This window comes from Bombyx mori, chromosome 27, assembly GCF_030269925.1.
Source record: "Bombyx mori chromosome 27, ASM3026992v2".
In the NCBI taxonomy this organism is placed as follows: Eukaryota; Metazoa; Arthropoda; class Insecta; order Lepidoptera; family Bombycidae; genus Bombyx; species Bombyx mori.
In genome coordinates this window covers 492972-514951 of record NC_085133.1, presented here as the reverse complement: position 1 = coordinate 514951, position 21980 = coordinate 492972, and the positions used below count along the sequence as shown (strand labels likewise).

The 21980-nt window shown below is 39.3% G+C and overlaps 1 protein-coding gene across 1 annotated transcript in view; it reads left to right on the top strand.

Annotated features, from left to right (window-relative positions):
• Positions 1 to 21980, top strand: part of LOC101735743 (muscle calcium channel subunit alpha-1) — a 93402-nt gene that overhangs the window by 21924 nt on the left and 49498 nt on the right. Inside the window, exons 2-3 of the mRNA XM_062676406.1 lie at positions 18846 to 19000; positions 21485 to 21735. Coding sequence (XP_062532390.1) covers positions 21491 to 21735 — 245 coding nt within the window. The 5' untranslated portion in view covers positions 18846 to 19000; positions 21485 to 21490. The remainder of the gene's footprint in view (positions 1 to 18845; positions 19001 to 21484; positions 21736 to 21980) is intronic.

The following is a 21980-nucleotide window of genomic DNA, read 5'->3' as shown; positions in this document are numbered from 1 at the left end:
TTTTAGTCCATAAATGCACACGGGTTGAGACTACGAAAGACAACGTAGGTATGCGTTATTTCACCACAAAACGCTGTATAGTCTTAAGCTGAAGGTGGATCAAGACCTAGTCTGTGCAATTGACAACGAGAAAACATAATAATTGTAAATTGACATGCTTTAACAAAAACCGACGTCAAATAGAAAAAAAAAGATATTCCAAAACAAATTAATATACACTGAAAACAATAATCATCGAAATCGGTTGGCGTGATATTGAGTTATTGAGTTATTCATCTATTTTCGCGCACGTGCTTAATGCAAATTTAAGACTTATATGGTTTTCTCATGGATACCATTATCAGAACTAGACTTATGTAGGTAATTGAAATGGGACCACACGGGAAGCGTCACCTTTCTAATAAAAAAAGAATCATCAAAATCGATTCACCCAGTCAAAAGTTATGAGGTAACAAACATAAAAGCGGTAGGCAGCGGCTTGCGGTAGGCAGCGGCTTGGCTCTGCCCCTGGCATTGCTGAAGTCTATGGGCGACGGTAACCACTCACCATCAGGTGGGCCGTATGCCCGTCTGCATACAAAGGCAATAAATAAAAAAAAAACATACAGACGAATTGAGGACCTCCTCCTTTTTTGAAGTGTGTTTCTTTATTCAATGTAATGCTCTGGCATTAATCCAAACTGGGAAGTGAATGAACACAATGGCAACATGTGGAATTTGTAATAGTTTAGTAAAGCAATAATGTTTAATCTCTTTTGTGTGATGCAAGAAGTGATTGATGTAACCGCACGCCCACAGATGTAGCCATGCACGCCACACGTGCCCAGATGTGTGCGTGCAAGGTATCTCTCAAATATTAAATTACTAGCTTTTGCCCGCGACTCTGTCCGCGTGGAATAGTTACTTTGGCATAACGCTAAATTTTACCCCCCACTTCATTTACGTAAATAGTGAAAATATTTTTAATTATAGAATGTTAAGGAGCCATTTAAGCCCCTATTTTGAAACATTCTTTATTGGTGTTTCATTAGTATTGGTCTTACCGTGATATTATATAGCCTATATATAGCCTTCCTCAATAAATGGGCTATCTAACACTGAAAGAATTTTTCAAATCGGACCAGTAGTTCCTGAGATTAGCGCGTTCAAACAAACAAACTCTTCAGCTTTATAATATTAGTATAGATATCGAAGTAAATTATAATATTATGATTAAAAAAAGTTTTACGATTCGATACGATCAATCTCATCTTTTTTAATGTCATTATTTTTACTAGCAATATTTCGAATTCTTAAAAGTACTCTTAAAAAGTATGCAAGATGGACAATATTGCATTGGGGAAACTAAACTTATACATATTATGTAGATAATACTTTGCATTCGAATTTCAATAGACCTAACAAGCAAGCTATTGATTTGATGTCCTAATTATCGATATTTTACAAAGGCGGACAAAATGAAAGGACTTCAACCTTCGTATTTCAAGATATTTAATCATCGTGGAAGCTTCAACTTTTTGTTCTTATTTATCCAGAATAGCTGGATATCATGAGAAACTCGACACATAGGATTGAAGGCTATAACTTTGACGATTTACCTTTCCACCAGGGAATAAAAGTTATTACACTTTTAGGGTTGCCGTCACAGAAAAATTACACCGAATTTTCAATGTAAGAATTTTCGAATGAAAAATTCGAGTTTTCGTATTAAGAAATTGACAGTTTTCAATTAAGTTCGATCGCGCGACGTTCCGACGACTGAAAAACGTAAGCTCTGTGAGAAAAGTTTACAACGAGCTTTGAACCGCCCTTTGAGGAGTGTTCGAAATTAAAAACCCGAGTGACGCCTTTGTGGCGTGTGGGTTGAATGTATATAATATAAATACAGGATAATTTTTTTAAACATTAAAAAAACATTATTTATACTTTATCATCACTACATAGATAAAACAAAGTCGCTTTCTCTGTCCCTATATCCCTATGTATGCTTAAATCTTTAAAACTACGCAACGGATTTTGATGCGGTTTTTTTTAATAGATAGAGTGATTGAAGAGAAAGGTTTATATGTATAATAACATCCATTAATTAGTGGAGAAATTAGTAATAAATTACAGTTTCCGAAGCGAAGCGAGGGCGGGTCGGTAGTTATCTATATACTAATACGTGAAGCAAAAACTTTGTATCCCTTTTTACGAAAATTGCGCGGACGGAGGAGTAGGAAATTTTCCACACTTATAGAGAATATAGAATAGGAGTGCAGAATGTGAATATTTTATTAAATTATACATAAAAAATACATTAAATCAATAAAAAAAAACATTACACACACTACTATGTATTTGACACACAAACACGCATGCATACTATTTGTTTATTCTGAAACTTTTCTTATTGCATACAGTCTGTGGTCAAATTGAGAATAGATTAAATATTGTTTGTCTTTATTAATATTTCTAAGTCTAAAGTGTAGTGTTAGCGATATCTGTGATTATAGAAGTTTAATAGTGTTTGACAATAGAATCATAATAGTGTACAAACTTATAATTTCAATTAATTATAGTCGAGTTTCAACTACCGGGGGATCACTAGTTATTTTAATTACAACAAATTGTCTGATAACCGCAACATTAGAATTGCCTACAATGGCAAATAGAAGTCAAAATGATAATTTAAATATGAATAATAATTAAAAAAGTATTATTATATTTATGTCAGGTTTTTTAGTTGCCCTTGAAGGTAGACGAGCATACAGCCCATCTGATGGTGAGTGAAACCCGTCGCTAATGCACGTCAGTAATGCTCTCCGCGAGCCTCGATTGAATGCTTAAATGCTCTTAAAGCATTAATGTCAAGGAGTTTTATCACTAACCATGTCGTGTAGATGGTAGACAGTTCATCTGGTGTTAAACGATAACCAGAGCCCGCCATTATCACAACCATAATGCTGTACCTACCTAGGCAGCCGCGCATTTTAGTGTAGCAGGTTTTTATTTATTTATTTTTTATTGCTTAGATGTGTGGACGAGCTCACAGTCTACCTAGTGTTAAGTGGTTACTGGAGCCCATGGTCATCTGCAACGTAAATGCTGCCACCCATTTTGAGATATAAGTTCTAGGGTCTCAGTATAGTTAGAACGGCTGCCCCACCCTTCAAACCGAAACGCATTACTGCTTCACGGCAAATAGGCAGGGCGGTGGTACCCATCCGCACGGACTCACAAGAGGTCCTACCACCAGTAATTACACAACATTTTGCTGGTTTGATTTTTATTACACGATGTTATTCCTTCACCGTGGAAATTAATCGTGAAGATATCTTAAGTACGTATTTCATTAGAAAAATTGGTACCCGCCTGCGGGATTCGAACATCTTATCCTTTAGGCGGCGACTTCAAAATTCTCAAGTTGAGGTTCGATGAGTTTCTCACGTTGTCCACGGACTCTGACTCTTAATGCTACATTACTTAATTAACTTTCAACAAACATATTAAATTACAAAATCAAAACACAATAAAACAATTAATTTACATAAAGCAAATTAATACAATGTAACAGCAATATAATTAATTAGGTCTTAACATGAAACATGACTTCAATCTAATTTATAACGTACATTTTAATTTGTTAAGCTAAATTACGACTACACGCTTACCATCAGACGAAAAGCTTAAAAGAAAATATGCGTTAACAGGTTCTTTGAAGTAGTTTTGGAGGTATAGCACAAAGAGAAGATCTTCCATCGAGCGGATGATGTTGCTTAGTAGACCGACGGTCCGAATGTTGTTTTTTATTCTTCCTACCTAAGCTGGTAGCCTTAAGAGGCTATAGCAGCGTTACCCTAGCGTGTAGGTGAGCTCTCAGGCCTCAAACCGGAGGTTTTGCTAACACTGACCTTAGCAAGAGCAGTGCTTTTCAGAATCTACCACCGGATCGGAAACGCGACCCACTGAGAAGATCCGGTGAGAAACTCAGTGGTGTGGGTCTATGGGATGAATATTGTTGTTCGGAACTTATATATATGTAAGTTTATGTTGAAAATCTCGTGAGATTCAAGCATCTGTCAAATATCTTTGTCTTGTATGATGGCTACCCGCCACATACGAGGCTGCACTAAAAGTATCGGGAATGGAATATTTCCACTGTTCCTGTCATATTAAAATCTTTTTAATTGAAAACTCCTTGGTTTTAAAAATCGAATACCATTTATTTATCTAAAAAAAGATTCTCGGTCTTGTCACGAGGTTTTGTCAAACTTGTTTAGTCGTTGAGAACATAGATTATACACTGGTTGAGAAAATGGAATTGACTCGAGAAAATTCAAGAGCGATGATTTATTATGACTTTCGAAGTGGTTTAACACAAAAACAGTGTGTTGACCGGATGATTTCTACATTTGGTGATGAAGCCCCATCCAAAACCACAATTTATCGCTGGTTTGCTGAGTTTCAACGTGGACGTGTCAAGCTCAGTGATGATCCCCATCAAGGTCGTCCAAAAACTGCAGTCACCCAAGAAAACGTTGATGCTGTGCGTAAGCTGATTGAGGAAGATCGACATGTGACATACCGCGAAATTCAGGCAACTTTAGACATTGGCATGAGTCAAATACAAATAATCTTGCATGAACAATTAGGTGTAAAAAGGTTGTTTTCCCGATGGATACCGCAATCGCTCTGGAAGAGCAAAAAGCGGCTCGCGTTACTTGGTGCGTCAGAACTCTCGAAAAATTCCACGCAGGATCCTCAAATGCTGTATATAACATTGTATCAGGTGATAAATCTTGGATATACGCGTACGAACCCGAAACAAAAAACCAGTCACGAGTTTGGGTGTTCGAAAATGAGTTAAAGCCAACAAAAATTGTTCGTTCACGGAGTGTTGCAAAAAAAATGGTGGCCACGTTTGTCTCCAAAACCGGCCATGTTACGACTATTCCTCTTGAGGAACAAAGAACGGTTAATGCAGAATGGTATGCTAGCATTTGTTTGCCACAGGTCGTTTCTGAACTCCGTAAAGAGAACTGCAACCGCCGCATCATCCTCTATCACGACAATGCGAGTTCTCACACCGCGCACAGAACAAAAGAGTTTTTAGAGCAAGAAAACATAGAATTATTAGACCATCCGCCGTACAGCCCCGACCTAAGCCCTAATGATTTCTATACTTTCCCTAAAATAAAGAATAAATTGCGTGGACAGAGATTTTCATCACCTGAAGAAGCTGTGGACGCCTACAAAACGGCCATTTTGGAGACCCCAACTTCCGAATGGAATGGTTGCTTCAATGATTGGTTCCATCGTATGGAAAAATGCGTCAAATTTCGCGGAGAATACTTCGAAAAGCAATAAATACATTTTTAAATAGTAATGTTGTGTCACTTCGCTAATTCCCGAAATTTTCAGTGCCGCCTATGTAGTTATTATTTAATTTGGAATACAGTTTCATAGGAGCAGAAAAAACTTTACCTTTAACATAGTGGTAGGACTGGTGGTAGTCTGCGCGGGTAGGTACCGCCACCCTACCTATTTCTACCGTGAAGCAGTAATGCGTTTTGGGTTTGAAGGGTGGGGCAGCCGTTGTAGCTATACTGAGACCTTAGAACTTATATCTCAAGGTGGGTGGCGCATTTACGTTGTAGATGTCTATGGGCTCCAGTAACCACTTAACATCAGGTGGGCTGTGAGCTCGTCCACCCATCTAAGAAAAAAAAAATAGTATGAATTAACAGAATTAACAGTAATGTTATTAGTCAACAACAGAAGCAAACTAAACGAATTATTATCGATTACCATTCTGCCCTATAGCTGCCGCATCGCAATGGTAGCCTAGAGTTTCAGGGATGAGACAGTTGAAGCAAGTTGTCTCATGGTAATTGGCAAAGTGAATTCAGAAGTGAGATTTTTTATTTATTGCTTAGATGGGTGGACTAGCTCACAGCCCACCTGGTGTTAAGTGGTTACTGGAGCCCATAGACATCTACAACGTAAATGCGCCTCCCACCTTGAGATATAAGTTCTAAGGTCTCAGTATAGTTACAACGGCTGCCAAACCCTTCAAGCCGAAACGCATTACTGCTTCACGGCTGAAATAGACGGGGTGGTGGTACCTACCCGCGCGGACTCACAAGAGGTCCTACCACCAGTAATTACGCAAATTATAATTTTGCGGGTTTCATTTTTATTACACGATGTTATTCCTTCACCGTGGAAATCGATCGTGAATATTTGTTGAGTACGTATTTCATTATAAAAATTGTACCCGCCTGAGATTCTAACACCGGCGCATCGCTCAACAAGAATGCACCGGACGTCTTATCCGTTAGGCCACGACGACTTGAAAACCGTTTAACGTTGGGTAGACTGTGAACTTGGCCGCCTCTCTTGTCTTGAGTCGTAAACACTTAGGACGCGAAGTAGGAATTTCAATTGTGTATCGCAAGAGACACGCTAAATTAAATAACAAATTTATACTCGCAAAATTTGCATACAAATTATCTAACGTTAACTGTTATGTGTGCGCTGTCTTCGGCATAATAAGATTTAGATTATACATGAACTGTATTCTCTGAAACGATAAAGTAATGATTTTAATGACGGGGAAATTACGTCTTATAATAAAATCGAGTGTATGGTTTATTGTGAGCTAGTATTGTCACTGTTATCCTATGACTATAAGTATCTATACTAATATTATAAAGAGGAAATATTTGTTTGTTTGTTTGTTTCGAATAGGCTCCGAAACTACTGGACCGATTTGAAAAATTCCTTTTCCATTAGAAGCCGACATTGTCCCTGATGAACATAGGCTACTTTTTTTTATTTATTTTTTTATTTTTTTTGGTTTCATGTGTGTTTTAATGTTTCCGAAGCGAAGCGAGGGCGGGTCGCTAGTATTTAATAAGATACCAAACCGCATAAGAGATCTTCCACTAACTCAATTTAAAAGAAAATTATATTTATGGCTAATAGATAAGGCTTATTTTAGTGTGCAAGAATTTTTAAATGATAAGTGTTGTACATAATAAAATATTAGAATAAGAAGTGATAGAATGTAAAAATAGATAGATTTAGTAAATTTTGTGTTAGAATTAATATAAAAATAAGTTAAATTTTCGCATGCCTAAACAGGCGAAATATATGAAACTATGTCCTACATCCACAATATCTTGTAAACTATATTTCTGGCGAATAAAGATTTTCTTCTTCTTCTTCTTCTTCAGGCGGCGGCTCACGAGTCATCTAGGTACCCACCCAGAATAACAATAAGTAATTTTCTCTGCAAGTTATAATATCTTCGTAACGTGAATTAAAAATAAGCGGAGGCAAGTGCGTTCTAGCGTGTATCATTAAAATATTTCATTTCTAAAACACATTAAGTCTGATACAACGACAACATGAGCCCATGAATATCGTCAAAACTATACTGAGACCTTAGAACTCATATCTCAAGCTGGGTGGCGGCATTTATGTTATAGATGTCTATGGGCTCCAGTAACCACTTGACACCAGGTGGGCTGTGAGCTCGTCCACCCATCTAAGTAATAAAAAATATTATTGAGCTTTTTTTTTATTGCCCTTGTAGGCAGACGGCCCACCTAATGGTGAGTGGTTACCGTCGCCCATGGACTTCAGCAATGCCAGGGGCAGAGCCAAGCCGCTGCCTACCATACTTACTCTTAGGCGTTTTGTTAGCCGTCACCTGAAGGCTTTTAACCACTTAACACCAGGTGGGCTGTGAGCTCGTCCACACAGCTAAGCAATAAAAAAAACTCTAAGACGATTGTATTCATCTATAATCTTTATATCCTTATAGGGTCGACATATAAATTCTTCCCTTTTATTATTGTCTTGTTTACGTATCTATTGTAATATGAGAATCCCTTTTGGATTGTGTTTGATATAAACACGAAGAAGGGAAAATTCTTTAACAGGAATTCGTATTCTTACACGTGCTGAGATGTTTTTATGCTAGACAATTATGGCATCAAATGACATTTTTAAACAAGAGTGAAATTAGTTGAGGGTTTGGGCTGTAAGGATGTTTCCCAGCTTTAACCAGATCTATTGAGGTTCGCGGGAAACCGCTGGATACAAGCAGCGCAGGACCGCTCTTTGTGGCGAGGCTTGGGAGAGTCTATGTCCAACCGTGGACGCCTGTGTGCTGACAAGAAGAACCCACACAGTAATTCTAAAGGTACACTGATGGTAATGACGGTACGGGTACCAACATACTCTCTAACACTCGTAAGCTGGAAGGAAGATGCAGCCGTTATAATCCAATCCAATTATGACTTCGATCCTATGATTAGTCTGCTCCTCGTACCGAAGATATTGTCGTAGACTGGTGGTAGGACCTCTTGTGAGTCCGCGCTTGTAGGTACCACCACTCTGCCTATTTCTGCCGTGAAGCAGTAATGCATTTCGGCTTGAAGGGTGTGGCAGCCGTTGTAACTATACTGAGACCTTAGAACTTATATCTCAAGGTGGGAGGCGCATTTACGCTGTATATGTCTATGGGCTCCGGTAACCACTTAACACCAGGTGGGCTGTAAGCTCGTCCACCCATCTAAGCAATAAAAAAATAATCGTAGATAGTATCTTAACAAGCAATAACGCTCACTGGACATTTATTTAGTTTTTTTTTTTTTATTGCTTAGATGAGTTGGCGAGCTCACAGCCCACCAGGTGTAAAGTGGTTACTGGAGCCCATGGACATCTACAACGTAAATGCGCCACCCACCTTGAGATATAAGTTCTAAGATCTCAGTATAGTTACAACGGCTGCCCCACCCTTCAAACCGAAACGCATTACTGCTTCACGGCAGAAATAGGCAGGGTGGTGGTACCTACCCACGCGGACTCATAAGAGGTCCTACCACCAGTAAAAGTTAGTTTAGTTTCAATTGAACAGTAACAACAGTTGTTCAACAATCTGTTTCCGCAGAAGTCAGGCGCAATCCTCGCGACCGTAACATATAGTAATTAACAATCAAGAGTACCTAACCTCTAACATTTATAATTGTATGTATTAAAGTGAGTTAATAAAACCCAGATTTATCATTAATAAGCAACCACTGCATCCTCGCTCTGTGCGAGCACAGATATCGTTAGTTTTATATGCCCTTGTAGGCAGACGAGCATACGGCCCATCTGATGGTGAGTGGTTACCGTCGCCCATGACCGTCAACAATGACAGGGGTTGGGCCAAGCCTCTGCCTACCATTGTATATCTAGCAACAGCTGGTACCGGCGTACTCATACCTTGAGTACTAGTGGCGTCTTTGACCAAAGCCTGGTCTTTTTAGTCTTAGCTGGTTTGCGTGTTTTCGATGAACACTGACTAAACCTAGCAGACTTCAAGTTACGTTTACTACTACTAGCCGCTTAGCTAATTCCTATTCTAATTTGCCAAACCAATCCAAAGTCCAATTTCCCAATTGGCATCACGCAATTCAACATTATGCCAACGCAAACAACAATATGGATAAACGTTATCCAATCCAATATTGGATAACGGCAGACGCAACAGAACATTCTAGATTACAACAAAATCGATAATAATAAATAAGAGTAATAAATTAATTTAGCGATCCGACTCGCATCGGCTGTCGTTTATAAAGTGCAACAATGGTCGGATGCGACCTACATTGATCTGAGAATAGCTCGCACGCGCCGCTGCATCCACTCGAGCGGATTGTAAACGTTTTATCACAATGCACTTTTATTTAGTGCAGAGTATTCGGGCTGAGGGGGCGCCCCACCTCCTCCTGCGGGTCTCGTAAAGGTCGACTAAGAGATTGGGTGTTGACTGAAGAATGCAAAGCGTTTTGTAGAAGTGGACGCGCGGTTATATATCACCATCTGCCCACGGAGCTGTAATGCCCAGCCTTTACACAGTACAATTGACACTTAGACTTTACTAGCAGACCCGGCCACACGTTGCTGTGGCTAAGGTTTTTGATGTGAAACATCTATAGCCGCACGTAAAACCGATGGCGTGGCGACGCATGCCGTGACGACGCGTCTAAATAACACGCGGCCGGCTATGCTAATACCAAAAATTGACAAAGTAAGAACAATTGGATTTCACTGTATTGCGTTTACTACGAAATAAATTTCACTTATACTTTAGCCTCAGCAACACGTGGTGTTTATGCCAATAAATTATAACTTAAGTGAAACATTGGCATTTTTAACACAGCATCATCTATGAGATATTAATGTCAGACAGTATTACAATTGTCTGTAAAAACTGATTTAAGGCGCCATCTGTTTTAGACTGATGAAACTTACAATGAATAACAAAAATCAACATAAGAAATCATTTTATTGTTAATTAATAAATATTTCGACCATTAATCGAAATAAAAACCATCCTATCTTTCAAATTGGATCAAACTACACACGGTGTGCAAATTTAATTTAAAATCGGTCAAGTATTTTAGGAGCCCATCGCGGACAAACAACGTGATACGTGATTTATATATATTAAGATGTTTCAAGCCCTAATGTTACCTTAGATATGTATGACAACTTAATACGAGGGTCGAGGACCACAATCTCGTCCATCTTAAATAATTTAATTACGTTAATAATTAAAACTATTAACTATGCTTAAGTGCTTAAGAAGACGACGTGCAAGCTGCTCTGCACGCGTTTTACGCAAGAGCATCCGGGTGATGGAAGGCCGGCTATCCTCGACCCACGCTGGTTCTGTCCCAGCGGGGTATTCCGTATGATAACTCACTCTAACCGGCGCCATCTAGGCGGGCTTCGGATAGCCTGCCGACCGAGAGGGTTGGTGGTCGTGGCATCGACGACCGCCGGTCCGGCGTCCCGAGGGGGAGGGTGATGGGAGAGATGTGCTCCGCGCTAAGCGCTTCACTTTCCCCCCTTTGCCTTTTCATGAGCTCTGTCTCATGCGAGGTTCGTTGGACGTTGGTTGTTGAGCGACAGGAGATTTTAGTCGGTTCGACTCCGACATGCTCCACCCGTCATCCCCAGTTGAGGGCGGAAGCCAGCGATTTCCTCCTGACCAAAAAAAAAGACTTAAATGTTCTTTCGCGTCATTGACAGTTACAGGATCTTATATTATAATTGATTGCTAATTAATTAGAAGAATTATAATTTGTAGGTAATTTGAATATCTCATCTTCCTGAGAATATGTTATATCTTTTGTGAATGTTAGTAATTCATTCGTTTATACAATACTAGCACTACATACATTTACGAAGCCTAAATATTTTATGAAGCTCATATTTCATGAGCCGACGCGTTCCGTCAAGACCCTGTCTTGGATCTGATCAATTATTTGTTTTACATCGCGCGCATTATTACGCGTTTGTGTTCTAATTCCACATAAATAGGATCTTAATGCCTAAATCTTTGCTTTGCTTTGTCTACGAAGAGTCGAATTCTATTCAAGTAATAGAATAGTATTTTAATTTAGTTCTCTTACTTGCATTCTTCTATCTGATGCATGCACTTGTGACTGCACTGGCTAGTAAGTGTTTTTTTTAAATATATATATATATAGAATTGGGATCGTGGCACATAAAATAAAATTATTCTAATGTTGCTCTACACTTTTATTCTTCTTTTCTAAAATATTTATTATAATAATTAATAATCAACTGACAGATAATAAGACTTAAACGCCTTGCTCATTCAACCGTCTTCGCCATCTTCCTTTTTTCTGTCATTCTCTTTTCCCTTTCTTATCGTTTTTTCTTATACACGACTTAACCCTGCGTTCCACAATCTTTTCATACGTTCTATTCTTACCAATCCTACATATGAATAAACAATCGAAGACAATACAGCTTAGTACTGTTATCTTAAGTATCAATTAGCTTTAGTGTTTTCAATACTTTTTTTGGAAATTGTTTTTTGTTAAATACCAAACGTGAATAAATCTCCGTCTGGTGCGGCTATTATAGTCCAATTCGATCATGACTAGTTGATATGTGCAGAGCGATACAAGGCCTGTACTATATTTCTTGGCTTAGTGGACAAGCTCACGGCTCAAACTGGTTAAGCGGTTTCCGAACCCTATCACAACACACACAATTTAGCGGTAGGCAGCGGCTTGGCTTTGCCCCTGGCATTGCTGAAGTCCATGGGCAACGGTAACCACTCACGATCGGGTGGGCCGTATGCTCGTCTGCCTACAAGGGCTACAAAAAAAAAACATCAATGTCTCACTCCATATCATTATACGCGAAGTTAAAGTAATCGTATAACAGCTATCCCGTTCTTCAAACTACTAATGGTTCACATCAGAAATAGGCAGAGTCACCACCAGTACCTAATTCAGTAATAAGTTTCTCTTAAATTTCCTCGAGCTAAAAGTAGGTAAATCTTATCAGCGCCTATAGCTGGTGAGTTACGTTGGTCGTGGCTTCTTAGTTCGGACGTTGGGTAACAGAGTGCACGGGGAATTGCTTGGTGGTGCCTTCTTGTGCGGGCCTACAACGTCATCATCATTATCCTGCCCTTCTCCCAGTCACCTAAGATGGGCGCAACATGTTTTCTCCTCCATACTCTTCTATCATATACCATTTCTTCGCTTACTCCCTTCTTACCCATATCGTCTTTCACACAATCCATCAATTTCTTCTTAGGTCTACCTCTTCCTATATATCCTTCCACATTCATAGTTAACATTCTCTTACCAACCTCATTTTCATTTCGTCTTATCACATGTCCATACCATGCTAAACGCGCACTTCTCAGCCTCTCTGTCACAGGTGCCACTTTCAGACTTCCTCTAACATATTCATACCGTATTCTATCCATTCTCGTTACTCCACACATCCATCGCAACATTCGCATCTCAGCTGCATGTAATCGCCTTTCATCCCCCACTTTAGTTGTCCAACAAGCGGATCCATACAAGGGGATTGTCCGGGGTTACAACCGTAAAATTTTACCGTATTTATTGGGAAATTTTATGACTGAATTAAAAGTACGGTATAATCGCAGCGGTGGAACCGAATAACCCTTTGCGTCTTACCTATTAAGCACTCTGGCCGGATACGAATGGACCCCAATATTTTCCGTTCTCTTGGAAGTCGTATTTACTTATTAGGTACCTACGTGAACGAAAAGTGTTCTCGAGTAAGTCGGTGGCTTTTAGCAAACGCTATACTCACTACACATATCGAATGGCACATGTGAAATAAGTATGTATTAACAGCGGATACCAGTAATGGATTCTCATTGAGGAACTGTACACAACCATCATCTTATTCGATAAGGGCTTTTTTTCATTGCTATGATAGGTGGACAAACTCACGGATCACTTGGTGTTAAGTGGTCACCGGAGCCCATAGAATTCAACCATGTTAATACCGCTACTCACCTCGAGACATGAGTTTTAAGTCTTAGTTTTTACAGTACAACCATTGCCTCACCCTTCAAACCAATTGCTTGGATGGGTGGACAAGCCCACAGCCTACCTGGTATTAAGTGGTTACTAGAGCCCATAGACATCTACAACGTAAATGCGCCACCCACCTTGAGATAACCACCTTCTAAGGTCTTAGTATAGCTACAATGGATGCCCCACCCTTCAAACCGAAACTGCTTCACGGCAGAAATAGGTAGGGTGGTGGTACCTACTCATGCGGACTCACAAGAGGTCCTACCACCAGTAATTACGCAAATTATAATTTTGCGGGTTTCATTTTTATTACACGATGTTATTCCTTCACCGTGGAAGACATTATTTTGTCAGGTACATATTTCATTAGAAACTTTTATACCAGCTTGGAGTTTATCGTTTCGGCTACGATGACTTATCTAATATATAAAATTCTCGTGTCACAGTTTTCGTTGCCATACTCCTCCGAAACGGCTTGACCGATTTTGATGAAATTTTTTGTGCTTATCCGGTATCTATGAGAATCGACCAACATCTATTTTCCATCCCCCTAAATATTAGGGGTAGTCCACCCCTAAATTTTATTTTTTATTTTTTAGACAAAAATTTTTGTTTTTATTTTTTTATGATACAGCATACAAAAATACATACAACCCTAATTTTTCACCCCTCTACGACTAACCCTTATTTTTTATTTGCTAATTAAAAACTTAAAATTTTTTGCGAGAATTTTGTTTTTATTTTGTCACTAGCGACCCGCCCTCGCTTCGCTTCGGAAACATTAAAACACACATGAAACCAAAAATAAAAAAATAAAAAATAAAATAAAAAAGTAGCCTATGTTCATCAGGGACAATGTCGGCTTCTAATGGAAAAAGAATTTTTCAAATCGGTCCAGTAGTTTCGGAGCCTATTCGAAACAAACAAACAAATTTTTCCTCTTTATAATATTACTAGCGACTCGCCCTCGCTTCGCTTCGGAAACATTAAAACACACATGAAACCAAAAAAATAAAATAAAAAAAAATAAAAAAAAAGTAGCCTATGTTCATCAGGGACAATGTCGGCTTCTAATGGAAAAATAATTTTTCAAATCGGTCCAGTAGTTTCGGAGCCTATTCGAAACAAACAAACAAACAAATCTTTCCTCTTTATAATATTATAGTATAGATATAGATGATGTAGAATAAAAAAATTCATATTACTCTGAAATTTTCACCCCTCTACGATCAACCCCTATTTTTTATTTGTTAATTATAAACTTTAATTTTTTTGGGAAGTTTTTCATTTTTATTTTGTCATGAATTAAAATAAAAAATCTGATGTTACTCTCAATTTTCACTCTTATACGATCAACCCCTATTTTTCCATCCCGATTAATATTTGCAATAAGGTTGCAAGATGGCAATCAAATATTATAATTGTAGTACGATAAATTCTTATACAGAGTTTATAATTTCAAATTCCTTTAAATATATTTTTTTTTAAATTGAATTTGATCTCCCGCCCTCGCCGATCGACTACTGATCAATTATCAATCGATCAGCTATCCTCGCCAGGTGTCACCACTCATCCAGCAAACATCACGTAGTAGGGATGAGGACGAAGCCGGTCTCCTGTCTTACTTACTCACTATACATCATAGATTATACACTTAATATATTTGAGAGCTATACAATACTATACATTTTTCAGCCATGTTTTTTTGGTTTTATTTGTGTATCAATAGTATGTTCAGTAGGTCTGAGAATCGGCTACTATCTATTTTTTATACCCCTAAGTGAAAAGGGTTGTCCACCCCAAACATTAATTTTTTATTTAAATTTTTTGGATATATATTTTTTGTTTATAATGAGGTAATAAGTGGTTAAATGAGGGTTTTTTTTCTACAGTAGAATTTCCCTAGAAATCTTATTTAAGGCAACACAACGTTTGCCGGGTCAGCTAGTATAATATATAATTTTTTAAACAATTGGGACAGAAACTCTTTTCATCGCGAGACAAAATAATATTAACATCAAATTCTCTTTAACTTAGATGACAGAGACAGTCTAGAAGAATGTCCAATAAAGTTTTGGTCGATTACACAGCCCTAGCTTACAGCGCTGAGGTTTAACGATATTCTCTAAGCCCTCATTAAACCCCCTTAATACCTTTTTGCCTTTCGGGAGACGTCTTCGCGAAGTGGACACAGGAAGTGTAGGAACACTCAATTAGGGAAAACGATTTTAGGTAATTTTGAAATGCCTTCCAAAATGTATTTGAAAGTAAAAATTAATACAGCCCAACGTGAAGTTTAAAGAAGAAACCTAGACGCCGCGTCTCGGAGGGTATCAGAAATGTGACTTCACAGAGTTGAGTTTGAACTAAATTATGTTAAAATCACACGGAGACTGTTCACTTCGACACAATTTTTGATTGTCTTTCATTCTTTTTTATTTATTTATCCACCTGATGGTGAGTGGTTACCGTCGCCCATGGACTTCAGCAATGCCAAGACAGAGCCAAGCCGCTGCCTACAAAATTCGCCTATTTCTGACATCACCTTCTCAGAGAAACTCTGATAGCATGTCATTGGTTTGAATGAAAAGCGACAGAAAGAGTATCGTACCATGTAAAAAACTAGCGCTTATGATCATGGTATCAGAGCAGCAGCCGTCAATGAGGATTGTGATGCTCCGGTCATCCAAAAAGCTACTGAGCCAATTGCAAAGTCCATTAGGGATTCCGTAGTGTTCTTGACGAAGATCTTGTTCAGAACTCACAGGTAGAGCCCCGCTCTCTCTCTTACCAAGACTTCAGCTTAGCTTACTTCAGAATGAGGTCCGCAAGAAAGCCACCAGATGAGTAACGGTCTGACAATCTCAGGAACAAGATATAGCGATCTCCATCGCCTTCGAAAGCAAAGCTCGTAATATATTATCTAAAACCGCTTCGTCCATAGACAGTGCGTTTCCAAAGATCCGTTTTGCCACGTACCATCCGGCTTTGGAATGAACTCCCCTACACGGTGTTTTCCGAGTGCTATAACATGTCCTTCTTCAAACGAAGCTTGCGGAGAGTACTTAACGGTAGGCAGCGGCTTGGCTCTGCCCCTGGAATTGCTGAGGCCCATGAGCGACGGTGACCACTTACCATCAGGTGGGCCGTATGCTTGTCTACCTACAAAGGGAATAAAAAAAAAGACTTGTAACTCGAAAATTATGGCCAACCTTTTTCGGGAATAACAACAATAGGATCGTTGTTATTCCCATATGTATTATATATACAAGACTCTAGTCAGACCGATCCTATTGTATGGATGCGAAGCATGGACGCTCACACAGAAAGAAGAGGCAAAACTTCTCGTGACGGAGCGAAAGGTATTGAGAAAAATACTAGGACCAGTTCGGAAAGAAGACGGTTCTTGGCACGTCCGGAAAAATAAGGATGTGGAGAGGCTTTTTGGTGAGCCAAATATTCTGGGGGAGATGAAGGCACGGAGGCTCGGATGGCTCGGACATGTAGTACGTATGGAGCAGGATCGGGCTGTGAAACGGGTGTACACGGGTGTACCGGAGGGACGCCGCCCCGTAGGGAGGCCCAAGTACCGCTGGTGTGACGCTGTGGAAGGAGATTTACGGGAGCTCCAAGTGTCGGACTGGCAAGGTGTTGCGCAGCGCCGGGATGAATGGCAAAGTTTATTGTCGGAGGCCAAGACCCACTTCGGGGTCATAGCGCCAGCTCAGTAGTAGTAGTAGTTTTTCGGGAATAGAGTGGAAAGTGGGCAAATTTGCACCCAGACTTATCCTTCCACCAAGATGAAACCCTGTTGGTGCTTTATGAATGCATACACGTTAGCACGAGTGTTACGCGTGCAAATCGTCAATTTTTTCACAACATTATTTAATATTCTTTATTAATACAGAGCATCCCACGTCAAATATTTACATAGGGTATAAATATAAGATTATAACCCTTCACAGTATATTGGCCAGTACTACTTCAAAATTTTGAGATAGTAAGTCAATATTTTAACAGCCCGTTCAAACAGACCGTATATCACTAAAGCTACATGACGGCATGGCGTACCTCCCATTAAGTACATGACAAGGGCCAGTCGCGAACTTTTCGTAACTTTTTAAAAATAGTGGTTGTAGTGTGTGATATGAGCACACGTGGGTCGACACCACCGACCTGCATATTCTGGTTGCAAAGTTTTCATACGGCTCGAAGGATCATCCCTTAACGTTGCAGTAATAAGCTGTTGCAGTAATAACGTTGTAATTAAGACATTCATCTTAAATTTCGGTACACTGATAGCTGCATGCACAAACATCGACTACGAAGCATTTAAACCTTTCGATTTGATCATGAGACAATCTGTATTCGATAGCATTGAGATTTCGACCTCATGTCTACGGCAATCGCTTTCTAATATCTATGTGTAACAGTAATCAACAATGGTCAAACATTGAATTCTTCTGCCGATGCTATTAAATAATTATATATATTTGCCATACCGGCATTGACTCTCAACATTGGCAATGCCATCGACAACGGATTGCATAGCGCTTGCTTCCAAATATATTCTAATTATACATAATAATAATTGTAGCACAGAAATGAATGCAACACACATCTCTCATGGTTATGTTCGATTCCCACGTGAAACAAAACGTGAAGTTGTAGAGCTTTCAGAAGCTCGTTTATACGAAAACTTTCGTTATAATTGCCAACCGAGGCGTGAGTGGGGAGTTGCTCATGTGAAAAGCTCGCTCGGATGCCCTCGAAATACTATGCGAACTTTTATGTTGTTTCATGAATGCCTCAATTTGGTGCCGTGATTAAAAACACCTTTATGTCATCCGTGACCACAGAAGCCGTTATTGAATTTAGTTTTCAAACTTCAAATGGTCCAGTACTTTGTAAGGTTTTTTCTGAGTTGGAGACAGGATGATGATTAAAAAACTTTTGTAGGTTTTCAGTTTTCATAAATTCATCTACAAAATAATAGAGAGTATAAAATAATTACTTATTCTACACGATATCAGACAGACTACAATATTTACAAAAACAACCAAAATATAACGCTACCACAAGTCTAATTGTATAACATGATTCTTCTGACAGCATGCTGCAGAAATAGACAAAAAGGAAAAGCCTTCAGCGGTGGCTAACAAAACGCCTAAGAGTAAGGCTCGATGATTTTTTTTTAAACTTAGATGTGTGGACGAGCTCACGGCCCACCTGGTGTTAAGTGGTTACCAAAGCCCTTAGACATCTACAACGTAAATGCCGCCACCCACATTGAGATATGAGTTCTAAGGTATAGTTACAACGGCTGCCCGACCCTTCAAACCCAAACGCATTACTGCTTCACGGCAGAAATAGGCGGGGTGGTGGTACTAACCCGTGTGGACTAACAAAACGTCCTACCAACAGTAAATTTTAATTAATTTGTTTTTCTCTTTGTTTCAGGGGACCAACTTCCTTCAGAGATAATCCTACAAAATCCTATTCTATTCCTTAGTGTATATGTGTGTTGAAACTTTTGCGTGCGAACATGCTGTTGCACAGCGTATGACATTAGACGTTCGTGGTTGGGGATCGAGACTGGGTAGAAAGATATATAGGTAAGATTTTACACCAGCGTTCTGCAGTCGCGAACCGGCATTTACTTGTGGTAAGACACATTGTTAGCCGGGAACCCCCTACTCTGACAGGCTTCTGACCCCGACCGGAGATTGAATGTTGGGTCATTGGGCCCGCGGTCTGCTCCCAACATCTGTGGACCGTCAAGTCCCACATACTCCGCGTACCCCCTAGGAGCCGGCCACCTGGGTCCCACGCCCAAATCAATGCCGCGAAGTAGTCGTGCATACCGATTTAAAGGGTGAGACAGCCAACATAGAATCCAATTGAGTCTGCGACTTCATGTTTCTAAGTGGGTCGCAACGTATATGGGTTTTAGTCACTTCAAAACTCAAATGATCATCCAAAGTAATTCAAAAGTCTAGGAACACCATCCATATTGGTCCCCTTGGGATCCAATTATAGAAATTAGGCTAAATTTTTACCAACATATCATGAGAATAATAAACCTTAAAAGTATTTTAAACCATATACTAGGAAGACTTTAGTAACACCATTAGATGGACTTGGCTAAATGTGTCATCGAAAATAAAATCATATAAATTAATCGCCGTTTCCTATTGACTACCCACGCCTGACCCTCGAATTTCTTCAAACGCCGGCGCTAATTCTTTGAAAATATAATCTTATTGAATTCATTGAAATTTATTAGTTAGTCACTATTTCTTCCAACTCAAGATGACGGCGTTTCCGTTCTATGAGCTCCTATGACCATGAAATGTCGTAGCTCCCATGTCGTTCTATGCTAACAATAATGCGATCACATAAGCATTTCTATCATGTCACATGATCTTATATAACCCAACTATGCAACGAAATACTGTTCTGACTGTAAAGTGATAAATATATCGGTTTAATAAGCTTTTTGTTCGTAATTTCGATATCTAAAGCTTTAGGACCTGGTAGTCGTCCTCCCCTCCTCCCGCCCCGCGAGATCACTGACCTCAAATGTCAGCTGATTGTAAATAGAGATACATTACGTGCTGTCCAGGTCTTCCTTAAAAATGTTCAACGCTGTTGACTATGATTCACGATGTATCCAAAACACATCTACTGAGCTTCAGTACGTGTGATTTATTAAAAAACATTTTATGATTCGAATCTCATACATAATAACGTGTTAAGAAAACATATGAAGAGAGAATGTTCAGTGCAATGTTTTGACGTCTGTTACATTTATCAAATTTAATCATAGCAACGTATCCGTTGAAGTTTTTATCTTTAGTATTTTAATAAAGTATATATTTGAACTAACGCCGGTGGATGGGCTAACGATAAAAATAAATTGCAGGCCAGATGTTTAACTATAGTTAGAGCTCATAAGGCCCACTGCAATAACAAGCTGTCTAGAGATAAAATGTAGAAGTCGTTGAAGCCTAAAAAGGCACCTGGCGAGGGAGGTCTGAATCTCAATCGAACGCAGGAATTTCACGAATTTCCAGAACCAATTAAAATAATTTCATTACTCTGGTCTGCAAATACTGAATAAGATAAAATATTAATTTAACTTTCAATTCGATTCTTTATTATAGCACGTTTTTTTTTTGTTTTTGAATTACCCAACTTAATTATTTATTACTGTAATAAATTGTTCTGAAAATAAATTACATACCAACTATGTATATAGTGCAGAATATGTGTTGTTACAAATATCTAAAATAACAGTGGTCTTAGCCGTCTAATCTCAATTGCTTCGAACCAGATATCGACTAGAGGGTGTTGTGTGCTGGGGCCACAGCACAGTCCGTCGCCCAAGGCCGACAATAAGCTCTAATAGCTCTATGACTGTATCTAAAATTGCTTATGGCTTGCACGCCACGCCGCAAGAGGAACACATGTTTAGTCTGCTAGTTTACCGCCCCAAGGTCACACGTAAACGAATATTATAATATATATTTCCTGCATTTTGAAGTGGAATATAAATTTCGAGCATTTTAGTCTCAATTGCATTGGGATAACATATAATTTAACCATCCGGAATGAAACGGTATCTGGCAGACATAGATGCTGGTGATATTTTGGGCTGGTTCTACACGCACTAATGTTAGGTTGAGGAACAGAAGAAAGCAATAGAGGCAGTTACTATGATGATGTGGATACTACTGTTATGGAAACTAAGGAATAGTGGTGACATTATATAACCCAAACAGACCGCGGGCATTACACAATAGAATCGAGTCTTCTAACTCGTGTTTTAAGTTTTCTTTTTATTGCCCTTGTAGGCAGACGAGCATACGGCCCACCTGATGGTGAGTGGTTACCGTCACCCATGGACTTCAGCAATGCCAGGGGCAGAGCCAAGCCGCTGCCAGAGTTGGATAGTGGCCTTCACATTATGGTGTCCATAGACGTCTATGTCTACTATACTATAATTTTCTTATCTCCTGATAGATAGCTACGTGTAGATATAGTATTTAGATGTAGAATCTTCTATGCATGTTTCGTATATATAATAGCAATTGCAGGTCAGGATGAACGCGAACGGAGATTCTCAGGGCCTCGTGCCAGCTGCCCCCGCCACCACACCCACCGCCCCCCCCATCACCACACCGCCTGCTCATGTCGACGGCTCCTTACTTCCGATCCCACCAGTCGCCCCTAGGAAACCAGTCCGCAGGGGAGCCAAGGCACAACCAGAGAGGCCGAAGAGAGCACTCTTCTGCTTGACGATGAAAAATCCTCTCAGAAAAGTCTGCGTTGACATCGTGGAATGGAAGTATCCTTTTCAATACGTTGCAACATAAAATCCTTGGCGGAAGTATGCACCATACCATCTGGAATTGAAACTCTATTGTATTTAGTCATTTCAGCATAAACGCTCTGTGTTAATTTCAAACAGCTGTTTCTACGTCCCTAAAAACAGAACACGCCACTTCTGTTTGTTTGTTGTACTGATTTATTCGAAAATAATGAGTGTATTTTCCACATAGACCTAGGTTTCATACTTCAGTGATTTTCCAT